This window comes from Engraulis encrasicolus, chromosome 13 (genome assembly GCF_034702125.1).
Source record: "Engraulis encrasicolus isolate BLACKSEA-1 chromosome 13, IST_EnEncr_1.0, whole genome shotgun sequence".
NCBI lineage: Eukaryota > Metazoa > Chordata > Actinopteri > Clupeiformes > Engraulidae > Engraulis > Engraulis encrasicolus.
The window spans coordinates 44117895-44134149 of record NC_085869.1 but is presented as its reverse complement, the minus strand read 5'-3'; the positions used below and the strand labels follow the sequence as shown (position 1 = coordinate 44134149).

The window sequence follows — 16255 nt, the reverse complement described above, 5'->3', positions numbered from 1 at the left end:
CGACTGTATATTATTTATTCATGGTCGTAGTGTTGTGGTTACTTCATTTCATGTGCATCATTATTATTATTATTGTGTTGTTGCAGCAATTCTACGAGGTCCCCATTGCCATGAAGGCGGTGTTTGACTACTTGGACACGTTCGCCTCGAGGATTCGAGAGATGGAGCAGCAGAAGAGAGATGGCGTGGTCTGCAAGAAGGAGGACAAGCCCAGATCATTAGAGAACTTCCTGTCAAGGTGACAGTACAGACCGCGTACACAAACACACACACACACGCAGGCACGCACGCACACACACACACACACAAATGCATGCATGCACACAGGCACGCACGCAGGCACACACACACACACACACACACACACACACACACACACACACACACACACACACACACACACACACACACACACACACACACACACACACACACACACACACACACACACACACACACACACACACACACGCCCCTCCCCAAGCCACCCAGTGATGTGTAAGAAACATAATACGGCACAACACCCAAATTTATAGTCGAGCTCATAACTTTTTCATAATTCCTTGTGCATCTGTTATAATGGTCTTATTCATTGTTTTGATGACCGCAAAAAAAGGCAAATTTTATGACTTTTGTTTTGGCCCGACAAGTTCTTCACCATCACCATTCACACATTCAGTCCAACAGCTGCTGCCTCAGTCAGGGCTTTTAGATTAATCAAATCCACCTTTTCGTCCGCCTTTTTCGAAATGTCAAAAGCAGAAATTTCCCCATGATTCCCATAAAACGTCTAATAAACTCAAAAACTGGAGCTTGCAACTGTAACCATTACTCAGTTATTTATGAATGCAGTAAAAAGTGCTGCAATGAAAACCGCAGAAAGGTTAGACGAGGCGACGTCAACATGGGTGCATTTCTGTCATAATAAGCCATGCATGCACACTCTGTATTTGGCTGTGTTTGTCTTCCATGAAAGCCACTTTAGAATTGTAATGCAATGTAATGCAATGCAGTGTAATGTAATGTAATGAAATGTAATGTACCGGTAATGCTATGAAATGCAATGTAATGTAATGTAATATAATGTAATGTGTGTGTTTGGCTTGTCCTGGCGTGTGGTGTGGTGTTGTTTACAGGTTCCGCTGGAGGAGGAGGCTGTTCGTCATCTCGGCTCCTAATGACGAGGAATGGGCTTACCAGCAGCAGATCTATGCACTGGGCAGCCAGGCCTGCAATCTGGGTAAGAGAGAGATGGAATAATGACATGAGTGAATAAGTGAAAGTGAAAGGTAGAGGACTGACTGAAAGAGCGAGTGGGCGCAAGGGTGGGTGAGTGAGTGAGTGAGTGAGTGAGTGAGTGAGTGAGTGAGTGAGTGAGTGAAGTGAGTGAGTGAGTGAGTGAGTGAGTGAGTGAGTGAGTGAGTGAGTGAGTGAGTGAGTGAGTGAGTGAGTGAGTGAGTGAGTGAGTGAGTGAGTGAGTGAGTGAGTGAGTGAGTGAGTGAGTGAGTGAGTGAGTGAGTGAGTGGCTGAATCTCAAATGGTGCACTTGTGCACTTTAGTGTTCATGTTTCAGTGCGCATGCCGTATTAGTTACGCACTGAAACATAGTGCCCGAAGTGCACAAGTGCACCATTTGAGATTCAGCCAGTGAGAGTGAATGAGTAAGTGACTGAGTGATTGCATGGGTGGGTGGAGATAGCGAGCGACTTGATGGGTGAATGAAGGGAGTGAGTGAGTGGGCGTGAGTAAGAAAGTGAGGGAATGAGTGTATAGTCCATTATTCTATCTCCCGTCCTCAACCTGTGCTTGTGGCCTCACGCTTTGCTGATGCCCCGCCTCCGTGGAGAAAACAATAAAGTTTCCCTGCTGTCAGCCTAGCCACAATCAACTTTTGGGTGACTTTTCCCCATTCAACATCCCGATTGCAAACCAGAAAACTACCTTTGAATTATGTCTCTAAGAGATATTGAATTAAACTTCTCTCGTCAATGACGTCATTGCAAGGCCACAAGCACAACGGAGGGCTGGAATTGGGATAGCGGAAAGAACCCTGAGTGTAGGTGAGGAAGCTGGTCACTCACAACCAATCACCAGCCAGATAAAACTCTTGTACCAATGATTCGACCCGATGTTGAGTCATGAATAACAACGGAAAAATCAGTCTACATGGGTATTTACAGGATATTTACTGTCTGGACAGGATATGTATAAACTATATTATATCCTGGATTTAAAAAAAAGAACACTCAACACCAAAATAATGAATAGAAAGTACCGTAAACCCTTAAAGGCAGCATATACCACTGAGCATGGACTCTAGCCTACCTGGACCTCCATCTGTCCCCAATAACAGTTCCTCGGTGGGAATATACAAAACCACAGAGAACACCCACAGCAGGTCCCGGCAGGCGCGTAAAATGTTTTTTGAGGTCGGGCCGACGGTTCTCTCTCTAAGTTGCACCATTATTCTTCCACACCATCATCATATCCAGTCCCCATGGCCTTAGAAAAACAATCACGGGTGAAGACGACGAGGATGTTAGCGAGACCACCATGAATGGAGCGTGAAGCAGTAAACACTGAGGCCTGGAAGTCTTTGTCATTAGGTTTCCCAGCACAGACTGGCATCATGTAAAGGCGTGTGTATTTCACGCCAGTGCATCCCACGTTGAGGTGCCACGCCTTTGCAAGTAAAGTCGTGGTTCTCAACGCCGTGGAAAAGCACTTTTGTCATGTGACCAGGTTGGCACAGTTTTCCAGCCATGTTGGTGAATTTCTGTTGCAGCTGCGTTTTTCTGTTGCTAAATGCAAAAATGCTCTGCTGTCCCCTGACCAAAACCATGCCTAACCAGTTAGTAAAGCAACGCTTCTGATGCTTTGCTTTTGCCAGCGAAACAAGCAAGGGAAATGGAAAAGTTGTGGCAAAAGTGTGCTCTGACCAAAACCATCCCTAAACCTAACCTAAAACCCTGTCACAGGGTGTTGTGGAGCACGAGTCAACATACAAAAGCGTAGTGCACAAACACGATAGACGGTTTAAATCTGCGTGTTATCTTACTGACTTGTATATGATAGCATGTTGCCCAGCGTTAAAGCGATGGTTCGGAGTAGAATCACCCTAATGTCATTTGAACCGTGACACCCATCCACCTTTACACCCGAAGTGTTTTCTGCCGCAGGCTTACATCAACAGAGTTGCCGTGTTATTCGATGTTTATTCCGGTTAGATTGACTCAAGCGCATATGGATACTGGGCACCGTCTCCAAACTTTCCCCACAAAAATAACATGTCATTACACCAAACTTCTGCAGTAGCACAAATATGGTCTGTACTCACGAAACGAAGCATTTGGAAGTTTGGAAATAGTCCAGGAGTTTATTATCATCAACACAAGCCGAATAGCTTCTCTGCTGCTAAAGCTGCGCCAACGTTACTTCCGTCATCTAAGACAAGCATGTAAGAGTCCTCAACGAAGCTCATAATATGCACAATGAAAAGTGAATTCAGCATCAGTATTGATAACGAAAATCCTTGTCTAATTGATAGTAGGTAAGATTTGAAATATCTTTTAAGTATTGCCTTGAAAATATAACCCTTAATCACAATTCAGTGAAAACTTTTTTAACACTCTCGTCTGGAAGTTTGTTGAAGACTTTTACGGGCTTGTCTCATATGACGGAAGTAACGTTGGCACAGCTTTAGCAGCAGAGAAGCTATTCAGCTTGTGTTGATAATACTAAACTCCTGGACTATTTCCAAACTTCCAAATGCTTCGTTTCGTGAGTACAGACCATATTTGTGCTACTGCAGAAGTTTGGTGTAATGACATGTTATTTTTGTGGGGAAAGTTTGGAGACGGTGCCCAGTATCCATATGCGCTTGAGTCAAGCTAACCGGAATAAACATCGAATAACACGGCAACTCTGTTGATGTAAGTCTGCGGCAGAAAACACTTCGGGTGTAAAGGTGGATGGGTGTCACGGTTCAAATGACATTAGGGTGATTCTACTCCGAACCATCGCTTTAACGCTGGGCAACATGCTATCATATACAAGTCAGTAAGATAACACGCAGATTTAAACCGTCTATCGTGTGAACTGTGAATGAATGTGGTTGGTCACGGTGTCTTAGCAAGCCTCAAACCAGCAAAGCCAATGGTAACTGGCGGCTTTCGCATGTTTATTCCCTCGTGACACAAGGCAGGAGACAAATCTAAACGAAGAGCCGTGAACTTTGTTTTTACTGCGTGTGCATATCGACGTGTATATGTAAGTAGCCCACATGACATTATTTGGCAACTATTTGTTGACAGTTTGCCTGATGTAAATGTACTTACAGTATATTTGACCCCAGCAAAGGTTAATGCACATGCAATACATCATAAATATAATGCAAGCACTCACATTCACACACATACACACACACCTGCATGCACACACACAGGTGCAAGCATACAAACACACACACATGCGCACACACATGCACACACGCACGCACAAATCATGGTTTGTTTTCACCCTTGTTAGTCTACAGCAGACACAGAATAGTGCTATTCAACTGATTTTTTTTTAAAGAATTTGAAAACCTGTGAGAATATAAACAGGCAATGAGAGAGAGAGAGAGAGAGAGAGAGAGAGAGAGAGAGAGAGAGAGAGAGAGAGACGGTTTCCACAACAGATGATGCAGGTCTACAAATGACTTCCAGAGCAGTTTTTGCATCATGCTAAAACAAACACTCCTTATTAGTCTCCCAGATGACAGCCTCATTAGTGTGCGTGTGCGTGTGTGTATGTGCGTGTGTGTCTCCGTGACAGGCCGTGTGTGTGTGTGTGTGTGTGTGTGCGAGCGCACACATGCTGTAGTTGCATGCTTGCACTTCTTAGTTCGTCTGTGTATTTGAGTTGGTGTGTGTGTAATGTATCTTCCATTACTAGGCAGAGGCATAACTCATAATAAGCATGGCTCCATTAGTGCAGATGACACCGTAAATCTCCTAATAAAAGTCATGCTTGCTTGACAAATAATGAGGACACTGGGGACAAGCTCTGTTTCCAACTCTCAATTTCTATAGTGCATGTCTTCTGTTTCGCTCTCTCTCTCTCTCTCTCTCTCTCTCTCTCTCTCTCTCTCTCTCTCTCTCTCTCTCTCTCTCTCTCCTTGATTTCTTTGATTTTAACTTTGTGCTGAAGTCTCCACACCCTCACAATCACAGGTCTGAGCACAGACCCTGTCGAGCTATACCTCAGGCATCCACAATGTGTGGTCAACACGTCTTTCAGAATGAAGACTAACACTGTGAATTCACTGAGGGTGGATAAAGAGATTCGGGTGTGGCCCATAATGCTTCTCGCCCTTCGTCCTTATGTGATCAAGCGTGAAGAGGTATTTTTGTTTAAGAAGTATTAAACAAAAATTGTAATCAGAAGTTGCTGAAACGTGTGTAGGCAGACTGGATTCATGTACAGGCGTACGTATGTTGTGCTAGTGCATTCCGCGTTGATGTGCGACGCCTTCGCAAGTTCAGTTGTAGTCCTCAACGCCACAGAAAAGCACTGTTGTCACTTGACGAGGCTGAAGCAGTGAGTGTACCTATGTTCCGCAGGTGCTATGTTCCCCGGGTCCTATGTTCCCCGGTCTTTGTATGGGACCGAGTTTTCAAATTGTGCCCTTCCGAAAACCAACAACAAACTGCGCTTTGCCATGCGGCAGCAGTCTACTTGGAAGCAGCGGGGAACATAGACCCCTTTTTTGAAAAAAAGGTCCTAAGTTCCCCGCATTGAAGCCTATGTTTCCGAGTTTTCAAATTGTGCCCTTCCCAAAACAATCCCTAAACCTAACCTGTCAGTGATGCAATGTTTCTGAGTTGTAAATTTGTGCCTTGACCAAAACTGTCCCTAAAACCTGTCAGAGTTGCAACAATAACCTGCGCTTTGCCATGCGGTAGCAGTCTACTTGGAAGTAGCGGGGAACATAGGACCTGGGGAACATAGGACCCGGGGAACATAGAGATGACCCCGTTTTCCCACTGTATCAGCGATTTTCTGTTGCTTAATGCAAAAATGCTATGCTGTGCCCTGACTAAACCCATGCCTAACCCTAACATGTCAGTAAAGCAATGTTTCTGCTCAGCAAATTTTACTTCAATTCTTTTTCTTGACTTCATTAGCCCGCTGTGAGCAATTTTGCCTTTGTTTGTGACAGGTCTGAAGGATGGCCATTTGGCTTTGGCCCAGGCCAAGAGCAACACACACACACACTTGCTGTTGGAGTACGGGAATAGTCTGAAACACTCCCTCAGTAGGAAGAGAGTCTCCTCCACTAGTGGTTTAAAGACATTTGGACATCTATTGTTTCATCAAGATACACAATACAAGCCAATGGTGTAGGGGGAGGTGAAATCCTTTTATCATGTTGTGTGTGTGTGTGTGTGTGTGTGTGTGTGTGTGTGTGTGTGTGTGTGTGTGAGAGAGAGAGAGAGAGAGAGAGAGAGAGAGAGAGAGAGAGAGAGAGAGAGAGAGAGAGAGAGAGAGAGAGAGAGAGAGAGAGAGAGAGAGAGAGAGCAGAGAGAGAGAGAGAGAGTTTGTTGGCTGGGCCTTCTGCACTCGTTAGCAAATAAAAATATGCATATCCGCTGTCTGTCACTGCAGTGTTTGGAGGAGGCTTTCAAATGGATTTTCTATGATTGATCTTGCTCTTGAGGCTTTTATTTTGGTACCTAATTATAATGTAATGTCATGTGCTGTCATTTAATTCAGTGTTGATATTCGTCCAATCCACCATTAATAGGGCGTCGAAATAAAACCACTGTGTGTTTGCCCGAAATAAAAATCTAAAGGATTTATCATTCTCTGAATCCAAGCAAAGCCAAAGAGTTGATGTTTGCCTAGGCCGCCTCGGCTGAGTTTTCCATGACTTTTCCCTTTCCTTTTTGGCTTCATCGGCTTGGTTGGTTCTGCAATGTTCACACACCACAATGTTTTGTTGCTTGGCTCACGCTTTGTGAAATGCCGTTTCTCCATGAGTCCTGTGCCGTGTCTCCTCTGATGAGAACCGAATGACGTGGCGGCCACATTCCCCGCTGATTACGGCAGATGAGGAGTCTGCTCTAGTCTGAAGACCTAAAAAAACAGAAACAGGACTGGTAATGAACAAATATACGAAACAGTAAGTAGGTGCTTGGTGAAGAAGAAGAAGAAGAAGAAGAAGAAGAAGAAGAAGAAGAAGAAGAAGAAGAAGAAGAAGAAGAAGAAGAAGAAGAAGAAGAAGAAGAAGAAGAAGAAGAAGAAGAAGAAGATGAGGAGGAGGAAGAAGAAGGAGAAGAGGAAGAAGAAGGAGAAGAAGAAGAAGAAGAAGAAGAAGAAGAAGAAGAAGAAGAAGAAGAAAGAGGAGGAGAAGAACATAGTTGCAAAAGCTACTCTGGCCACCATCTTACACAGTGCACCTTTAAAAATCCAATGGCCAGGACCAACAGATACAAGCACTCGTTCCTACCCTCTGCTGTTCATCTGTGAAACTCCACTAGGAACCTCATATGTTGTGTTTTTATTGTAGATCTTATCTCTCCACCTTAGTTTATTAACTCATCTCTAACCCCCCTCCCTTTTGTGTTTTTTAATGTTTGTGTTTATGTGTTTATGTGTGTGTGTGTGTGTGTGTGTGTGTGTGTGTGTGTGTGTGTGTGTGTGTGTGTGTGTGTGTGTGTGTGTGTGTGTGTGTGCGCGCGCGTGCGTGCGTGCGTGCGTGCGTGCATCACTACTGCAAAACAATTGTCCATACTGGGACAAATAAAGCTATGATTACTATTTTATTATCAAATGGGAGGAGAAGAAGTTTTCATCAATAGGGAACTTATGCGTATTTGTAAAGAGGTTGGTGCTGATGACGTTTTCACTGCTACAGTAACTGAACAATATTTCTCTGTTTCTCTTTGTTCACCCCAACAGGGCTGAGACACATCTCCGTCCTGAAGCTGGTGGGCACTGAGCCCACAGACATGGGAGGAGTCCTGGACCTGTACCCCATCAATGGTAAGAGTCACAACACTGTATGTCATCATTTCGGCGAAGTACAACTTGTGTTTTCCGTTAAGTCTACTTCGGATGACTTTGTCCATGCAGTCAGCTAGAAAGTATGAAGCGGAAGATGGATACCTAATATTTAGGTAGTTCAACCGCACAATTAGAACTTGAAAAGATGGTTGAAGAAAACCATGCGCGAACCAGGGCTTATGTGGTTAGCAGTGTTCTGGCGTGTTTTGCTATCTATCTTTCATCATTTAACCATTTATCAAGCTCTGTGAAGCTGGTCTCAATTTTCCACAGTAACGTGGTACTCGGTCCTGGGGAAAATTCTCATTATGTGTGGACGATGTCAGACAACTTTTTCACTGGGATTTGAGGCTCTCTTCACTTCAAAAGCTCCCCATACATCCCCATAAAACTACTCAGCCCTCCCTCCCAATATCCCCAGCACACGACCCCATCCACCACCCCTAGCAGCTCTAGAAAACGAGCCGAGTAGAAAGGGGGTGTGTCTGGACTGGCATTTCTGAAACGACCCGCAAGTCCCCATTCACGACCCCTGGAACAGAAAGCATCCACTGTGTCCCAGTAATGAATAAGCAAAAGTCCCTATGCCCAGCCCCAAACACGCTCAGAAACCTTTCTGAGCAATAAGCGCTCCCAAATAAACAGAGGGCAGTTTTATTTTCTTCGTCTTTTTCAATCGGGCAGAGCCACTGGTGCACCAGCGGCCCCAGCCAGGTGCTCCTGGGGGCTAAAGGCTCCTCCCCAATAGTTGTGCAAAGTGTAAAAATTTGAGCGGTCGGCTGGCGTAGAGCGGTGTTGACGTTGGCTGGCCTTCGTGAGCTGTCCTTTCCCCTACTGCAGCAGTAGGTAGCCATCTTCTCTTCTGCTGCAGGCCCATGGTCAGATCCACCGACATCATACTGTATGAAGGGTGGTGGCACACATGTACAGTATGTCTCATTCTCTCTCACAAACACTTACCAATACACACTCTTTCTCTCTCTCTCTCTCTCTCTCTCTCTCTCTCTCTCTCTCTGCCACACACGCACCTACATGTACAGAATATACATCTTTTCGCTGACTCTGTTTATCTTTCTGTGGGTTCTTTGAATCAAAAATGAAAACCATGGGAAAACAAGTTCAAGGTAGGATCACATAGGAATAATATTTCTCTGCACTAAAGAAAAAAACTTGAACTGTAAGAAAGAGAAAACGACTTTGAAAGAAGAAGTTAAGATTGCATATTTTCCAACTTTTTTAAATACCTCAAACTCTCAGGGTGTGCTTGTGCAGCTGTGTGTGTGTGTGTGTGTGTGTGTGTGTGTGTGTGTGTGTGTGTGTGTGTGTGTGTGTGAGTGTGAGTGTGAGTGTGAGTGTGAGTGTGAGTGTGAGTGTGTGTGTGTGTGTGCGTGTGTGCGTGTTAAGAGGCTGTATCAGCAATGCCTCCAAGCTCACCCGCGTGTATGCGATGGATCAAGCGGCGACTTGTTTCTTAGGAACAGGATCAGGAGTGCTGAGTAAGACGCCACCACAAAAAAGGAAGCTTTCATCCCCCTCTCCCTCCCTCTCTCTCATCTCTTCCTCCACCCATCCTGTTAAAAGGAGCGTCTCATGCCCAGGAATCCTGTTGACACAACAGCCCTTTAAGCACTACAAGAAATTCTCTCAAAATCCGCTGTGCTTTGACAAGGAGGCCTCTGAAAAGCCCTTTTTTACGAAACACTCTTGTGTATGAACAACTTTATGGGAAGGAAATGAGGCTATTCCTCCTCTATACCCACTCCATACGCCACCCCAACTCACACCCATGTGGACCTTACATTACATTTAGCTGACGCTTTTATCCAAGGCGCCTTACAGATATTACAGGGTATTGGTTACAGTCCCTGGAGCAGTGTGGGGTTAGGCGCCTTGCCCAAGGCCACCTCAGCCAAGGAGGGAGGAAGGGATTGGTAAGGGTCGGGATTTAACCAGCAACCCTGTGATCTACAGTCCAACTCCCTTACCATTACACCATGGCTGCCCCATTACACCAATGACTTCAGTGCAGTCATGGTGGATGCCATGTTGAGCTGACTGAAGTTTTGACCATCCCCCAAGTCTCTTCTTCTCTTGCAAACATGAGGATTCTGTGTGAATGGTATCCTTGTAGAAACCAGCCTGATGAAGTCCTTTGTAAGAAGGCCCACATTAGATGGTGGTAGAGGGTGGTTTGTATTCCATGCCTCTTCACTGAGCCCACGTCAGGGCCATGTACGTAGTTTTCGGAGTAGTTGATGTGGACGTGATTTTTTAGTCTGTTATTACTTTATTTGACAGGACAGTTTGAGAGGTAGACAGGAAGCGAATGGGGAGAGAGACGGGGAGGGGTTGGCAAATGACTCAGGCCGGGAATCGAAACCGGGTCGGCCACATGGCAGTCGAGTGCCCTACAGGTTGGCCATGGTAGGGACGTGGATGTGATTTTCATCGTCATTTAATCCCTCATCATTATTTATTCTAAGGACACTTAAAAACGGAATTCCTTCGGTCTTGAGCCCACCCAATAATTTCATGGTTTCTTCCTCTCATTAGTCTCTGACAATGGTTTCGAAAAGTCAAGTTTAATCACAAACACCAACATTCAATAACATTCCAGGGTAGAAACCATCAGAATTTTTGATGATTTCCATTTTAAATATGGCAGAACTCCAAATTGTGCTGCTCATTTCATCCGGAAATCTTGTCTATCCTTTCTCCTCACCCAAAAGAGATTAGTTGAAGGGCAGTTTTCTGTAACTACATGTACGGTACTTAACTCTTCTGATTAAGATGCCCCAGACCAGTGTTTCTCAATAAGGAATCCCCCTGGGGATGTTGAGAAGGAGACAGCTGAGAGGGGGTGGTGCTGAGTTGCCATTGGGGGGGCATTAGTCCATTTTATTTTATTTTACACTAAGGGGGTGTTCTGAGGCTTATGATGAGGTCCAGGGGACGTTTAATAAGAAAAGGTTGAGAGCCTCTGACCTATGTGTAGATGAACGAGAATCTTAACACACACATTTTTCTCCTCCTCCCCAGGCTCTGCCACGGTGGATCGCGAGGGCCTGTCGGCCACGCTGGTGCGCGACATCCGCAACTACTTCCAGATCAGCCCTGAGTACTTCTCCATGCTGCTGGTGGGCAAGGACGGCAACGTCAAGTCCTGGTACCCCTCGCCCATGTGGTCCATGGCCATCATCTACGACCTCATCGACTCCATGCAGCTGCGGCGGCAGGAGATGGCCATCCAGCAGTCGCTGGGCATGCGCTGCCCCGAGGACGAGTACGGCGGCTACGGCTACCATCACCATGGATACCATGATGGCTATCATCACCAGGACGGTTATCATGGGTATTAGCCGGAATGGGTGGGGGTGGGGGGGGTGGAGGGTGAGGGAGGTCAGAGGGACTGGTTGGGTCAGGGTTAGTGATGCCTCTGTGTTGAGAGCTCTGTTCTGTGTTGGGACGCCTACACTACATGGTGTGGCTATGTACGGCTTACCAACATGACTGTGGGTTTTGGAAACGTTGGGTAGGTGGATGGGTAGGGATTTGAAGGTTGGGGTTGGGGAGGAGATAGAGATTAAGGAGCTTGAGGGGTGGTGAGCGCGCCCCATGCTCTGTGTAAATACAGCTTCCTGGAGGGTTTCCCTCAAAGCTCTCAGTATTAAAATTGTGGAGTTGTAAGGGGGGTTGAAGACAGAGGTTGGGGTTTGGGTTGGAGGTTAGAAAGATCAGGGTGCCTTTGCGGTAGTGCACGCTCTGCCTGGTCTGTGTATGTATAGCCTTAAGACATGGGCCGATGTGCCCGTGCCATGATGTCACATTACTTCCTGTTTCGTTTCTATGCATTTGGATTCTACATCCTGTCACTCACGGCTGACGTTGTCAGAACACTGCTTTATTTCCTACATAAGGTTGTGTTATTCTCCAAACTCCTTCCTATGGACTGTCTTCTTTCATGATATCACAGGTATGGGTGTCTGTCTTTTTTGTAGATAAGAACCAAAAAAAAATATTAAAAAGTAAATGTGTGTTTTGTTTATGTTTTGTATTTATTGTCGGATGTTGATATGAGATGTTTCTGAGGGTCACAATCAGTTGTCTCATAAGGAGGGCTCATAAATTGTTGTTTTTGTGTATTGTAAAGATTACATATGGTCTTATTTATATGCAGTTTCTTCTATAAGAACAATAAAGTAAAATTTGATTAATCTCCTATCTTGTTTTCCTTATACAGAAGAGTATGTACAGTATAAACATTTCTGATAGTTTTATCCTAGAAAACATGAAAAAAACATGACATTATCTACTAAAACCAATGACAATTCGGCAGTAATTAGGCATACAGGTTTTATTAGAGACTGATTGAACATTAGGAAATATTTGTCAGGAGGGAATGGCCATTTCACATTTTAAAGGGTTTCCAACCACATTGTAGTAGATGTCTGACTTTCATTTTTTAGCATCTAGTGCCCCCTGCTGTTAATTTGGCAAGATACACTCAGAGACTGCACTATGGACAGCTTATTAGCAGAAAATATTTTATGATTACATGAAGTCACATCTACATGAAGTCACATCTATACAACTCTTTTATTAATTTAATCAGGATATAAATTAACTGAAATAAAGTAACAGACGATGCCTTGCAGTGCCATGATCCTCTTAATACTATGTATATCCATGTATTAATGGATGACTAGAAATCAAGACAGTATACCCATGACTCATGTTTTGTTTGGTTTTCCATTTATTTTGTCATTGAAACCAGTGTTTTGGCAACACGCCCCCGCACCCCAGATATATTACAAAATGCCCATGTCAACACTTCCCATTACAACAGTACAGTGAGTATGTCCCTTGTTAAGTTTAGCTTGTGCTTCTGGTATGGTTCCCGAAAACAAGAGGAGCAATATTATACATCTCAGAATGATAGATGGTGTTGTCAACCAACTCAGTGCTTGAAGTGGGGGGGCACTCAGGGGAACTCAGTTCCCCCTCCTCATCATTTTCATCCTCAGCGTTCCAGCAGAACTTATCCCGTGTGCTGCATTTTATAAGTTGCATGCAAGCAACAGGCCTACAAAAACGTGACTTGTACTGATTTGGTACTGATGAGACTGTTGGAAAATCAGGGTTCCTGCACTTCTTTTTGGATGGTATTTTCGGACGATTAGGGTTCCTGCACCTCTTTTTTCCCACTTCAAGCACTGAACCAACTATACATGGCTATGTTTTAACACAAATAGGCACTGAATAAGGCGCATGTGATTTTGAATATGAAGACTGGAAATGTTAACAACATTTAACAAACTCAGACAGTGAGAGACATACAGTACGGCGCCACTAAGAGCTTTGCAACGCCATTTCATGTGAAGGCAATTTGTTCCCCAAACCATTCGGTAAACTGAAACCTTCAGTCATGTAACATTCAAATAAATTAGCATAATTACACAGCGTGTTCCCCACGACCATTGTGCCGTTTGAAAACATCATCAGTAATAACAACATCCCTTTTTATTCCCGCCACATGCGACCTCGGGGGGAGGTGGGTCGATGCATTTCATTGTCGCCTCCCTTCGATCACATCAAATTCAATTAAGCCTATTCTACTAGCAACACCCACTCATCACGTCCCTATTCACCGGCACATGTGAGAGTGGTGTTGCCTCACTACACACGACCCTATACACGCACACACGCTCGCACCAAGATACTCTCATTCACACACCCACACACTCACTCTAATCTTTCTCTCTCCCTTAACAAGCTCCCCAACTCATAATTACTTGTCATAATTTTAGATTTCAAGCATAATGTGCAGGCACATCTTTCAATAACTTACTAGGTAATTGCCACGGAACTTAATTGCCAGAGGACATCTTACCATTCTACAGTAGGGCACCAGAGAGCTCTGGCAATGTGAGTTCCATTGTGGATCATGTGGATAAATGGGAGGATGCCCAAAACCCATAGGGAAAAGATGCACATAAAACGTACAGAACGATTCACAGTATATGGACTCTACAATGTCTTATCTGGCGTTGACATATAATGTAATTGTGGCCCATTCCTCATATAAAAGTAAAACACACATACAGGGGCTGGACAATGAAACTGAAACACCTGTCATTAGTGTGGGTGGTTTTGGGTGCTAACCTGGAGTGTATCCAAAAAACAAAACCACAGCTACCCGAATCACAGGTAGAATTAAATCAACCCTCAACTCCTGTTTCCACTAGAACTGTCCGGGAGCTCCATAGGGTCAATATACACAACCGGGCTGCTATGAATTATTGTGGTCTAAAACCAGGTGTTTCAGTTTCATTGTCTAACCCCTGTATACATTCCATGTACTGAAACATATAAACATTGTGCATGGACAGTGTATGTGAGTGCTTATTTATATGGCACATATTATAAAAGTGGTCCATTTCCTATAAGATTTTATATATACACCTTGTTCCTAGGGGACGTGTCCCACCAATACCACTGCAGGACACCTGCTAGAAGGAAGACTCCTCTGAATCGCTGTCCGTGTTCGGTTTGAGCCTCACAAGCTCCTCGCCATCCTGGACACACACACACACACACACACACACACACACACACACACACACACACACACACACACACACACACACACACACACACACACACACACACACACACACACACACACACACACACACACACACACACACACACACACACACACACACACACACACAGAAAGAAACAAAAAAAAACGATTGAAACAATTTGAAAGTAACACATTTAAGCAAAGTTCACACAGGATCGACATCAACTCAGTGTAAGGAAACGACAGCCTGTACTGGCAGAGAAGCTGCTTATTTCCCAGGGCTGAGAAATGTTCAAACAGCTCCCAGCCAGGCCGTGTTGAGGTGGGAGGGAGAAGGTGCGAACGCCAGGGTGGCGGGCAGGGTGGGGCACTGCGACTGGGCAGGAAGCCTCTGGCTACATGGAACACTCTATGCACCGTCAGACTGGACAGCTGGTACTGTGTGTGTGTGTGTGTGTGTGTGTGTGTGTGTGTGTGTGTGTGTGTGTGTGTGTGTGTGTGTGTGTGTGTGTGTGTGTGTGTGTGTGTGTGTGTGTGTGTGTGTGTGTGTGTGTGTGTGTGTGTGTGTGTGTGTACAGTATGTGTGTGTGTGTGGCGTGCGTGTGCGTGCGTGCGTGTCTGTACGCGTGTATGACAAAGAGTGTGTGTCTCTAAGGGTATTTATCCTCTCAGACTTCTTCAGCCAAATGCTGTTCAACCACACCATTAGGATAAATATATATATACACGTACACACTTTTTAAGGACGATGTGCATGACCTCAAAGCTGCCGTTTCCTGTCTGGTGCTATCTCTGAGGAGTGGTGGGCCATTTGCTCCCATATTACACTCAACTTTTCTAACTCACAAAAATAGGAAGTGAACTGAGATGATGGGCAAAAAGTGAGTTGCAAAAAGATGTCTCACACCCTTCAACTTCTTTTTCTTTGTCACTTGTTTTTAGCAGCAGGCAGCAGGAGATAGGGCTTTCATCAGGGGTTTCGTCTGTGTCAAAAAAAATAGTTTTGTGCATTGCGCACAAGACATTGTGCAATTTCTAAAGTTTGTTTTCCTCAACTGAGCTCCCACCTGGTCAGCCCAAGCAAAATAACTCATTAGAAATGGACTGATCAGAATAATACAAACATTTCGACTCAACTGATGAGAGTAAATGTTGAGTCACTTGTCAGAGTAAACAGCAAATTTCAATCACTAATCAGAGTAATGCAAATGTAGTCGTGTCAACCTAAGTAAATTAATAAGAATTTAACGTGATACTGCACCTCACAGTGAGTGCGTTATTAAAAAACCCAGATATCACCATCGATATGCTGTAACGCTATTGATAAACGTGGTATTAAGTCCAAAGACATCAAAGACGGTCTAGACAGTTTTTATTCAGCTGGTACCGTCTAGTCCACTGGTTCTGTACCTGGGCTCTGTCAGAGATTGCAAAGGGTCCGCGGAATTTTTAATTTTGTCTTTGTTGTGACAGCATGACTGTTCTTATGCTGTTATTTTTGGTTTATTTTGTATATTAATTTGTGTGTTATATTTATTTGTATATTAATTATTCAATCCTTGGCAATTTTGTTTTGCTATACTTTTCCTTCCAACTTGCTGCAGCCCGACAAACGCCCTT

The 16255-nt window shown here is 44.5% G+C and overlaps 2 protein-coding genes across 2 annotated transcripts in view; one reads left to right on the top strand and one right to left on the bottom strand.

The window, feature by feature from the left end:
* Nucleotides 1–11418, top strand: part of ccdc80 (coiled-coil domain containing 80) — a 28212-nt gene extending 16794 nt beyond the window's left edge. The window contains exons 5-8 of the mRNA XM_063213991.1: nucleotides 87–238; nucleotides 1137–1240; nucleotides 7945–8028; nucleotides 11089–11418. Of these exons, the coding sequence (XP_063070061.1) occupies nucleotides 87–238; nucleotides 1137–1240; nucleotides 7945–8028; nucleotides 11089–11408 (660 nt within the window). The 3' untranslated portion in view covers nucleotides 11409–11418. The remainder of the gene's footprint in view (nucleotides 1–86; nucleotides 239–1136; nucleotides 1241–7944; nucleotides 8029–11088) is intronic.
* Nucleotides 11419–12477: 1059 nt separating this feature from the next.
* slc35a5 (solute carrier family 35 member A5) overlaps nucleotides 12478–16255 on the bottom strand; it is a 15156-nt gene continuing 11378 nt past the window's right edge. The window contains exon 10 of the mRNA XM_063213990.1: nucleotides 12478–14624. Coding sequence (XP_063070060.1) covers nucleotides 14559–14624 — 66 coding nt within the window. The 3' untranslated portion in view covers nucleotides 12478–14558. The remainder of the gene's footprint in view (nucleotides 14625–16255) is intronic.